Below are 896 nucleotides of genomic sequence, written 5' to 3'. Positions count from 1 at the left end.
ATATATATACATGCATATATAAATTTAAAATAAGAAAGTCATCGCCTTTCAATTGTCTTCAAGCAAGATATTAATTCTATTCTACACTTATAACATAAAATATACCTGCAGAATAGTTTCGAAATTGAAAGTAAGGCCATTCCACAAAGTAAATTCTCCACTCGAAGCGCCAGTGACAAGACGTCTACCCTCTGGTGTCCAAGCCATACAAAAAATTGGACATCGCATTTTATTGGTAGCCGTTTTTACGAACCTCGTGGTAACTGCATTTATAGGATTGTCAATATAACTTGGTGGAGGGAGTAAATCAGGATAATATATTACATCTGGCTGAAGCGCGCGACGATCCCTATAGTCCCGCTGCCATACTCGATTCTGTAAAAATTCAAAAGTTTAGATATAATGTCAGAAAATATTATTTTAATGTTTAATAAATTTACAATGAGACTTATACTTACTTCTAAGCTTTTAATGATGGCGGAGTTGTAATCGACAGTCTTTCGCATAACAGATTTCCTCAGCCTCTTGCCATCAAATTCATCTTGCAGAGTCTCTTGTCCTCCAGTGACAATTTTTGGAGCATGATAAGGTCTAAATGGTTTAAAGAAACCGCGATTGCCTTCTCTATGATTTGTATATCGATGCTGATAACTTCCCGATGTGTTTATAGTGGTTAAATTTGGTGGTGGCGCTGACAAATTCGGAGTTGTAGGTGGTGGCACAGACATGTTGGGCAGGCTTACAGCTGGCGGCGGATTCGCAAATTGAATGTTTCCAGACATTATGAGAAGATATAAATACAGGCAATTAATTCAAATTACACGTTCTCCTTATCTGGATAATAGACGTCAGATATGTTTCATGGCAATAATAACTTTATGATCAATCAATAGATC

At 36.6% G+C, this 896-nt stretch overlaps 1 protein-coding gene across 1 annotated transcript in view; it reads right to left on the bottom strand.

The window, feature by feature from the left end:
* Positions 1 to 890, bottom strand: part of LOC108687757 — a 6,884-nt gene extending 5,994 nt beyond the window's left edge. The window contains exons 1-2 of the mRNA XM_018193705.1: positions 459 to 890; positions 106 to 375 (exon numbers count right to left, since the gene is read on the bottom strand). Of these exons, the coding sequence (XP_018049194.1) occupies positions 106 to 375; positions 459 to 782 (594 nt within the window). The 5' untranslated portion in view covers positions 783 to 890. The remainder of the gene's footprint in view (positions 1 to 105; positions 376 to 458) is intronic.
* Positions 891 to 896: the final 6 nt, after the last annotated feature.

The sequence above is a fragment of the Atta colombica genome, unplaced genomic scaffold, assembly GCF_001594045.1.
Source record: "Atta colombica isolate Treedump-2 unplaced genomic scaffold, Acol1.0 scaffold216, whole genome shotgun sequence".
Lineage (NCBI taxonomy): Eukaryota > Metazoa > Arthropoda > Insecta > Hymenoptera > Formicidae > Atta > Atta colombica.
The sequence above is the reverse complement of the archived record's forward strand: the minus strand, read 5'-3'. Positions and strand labels throughout refer to the sequence as shown.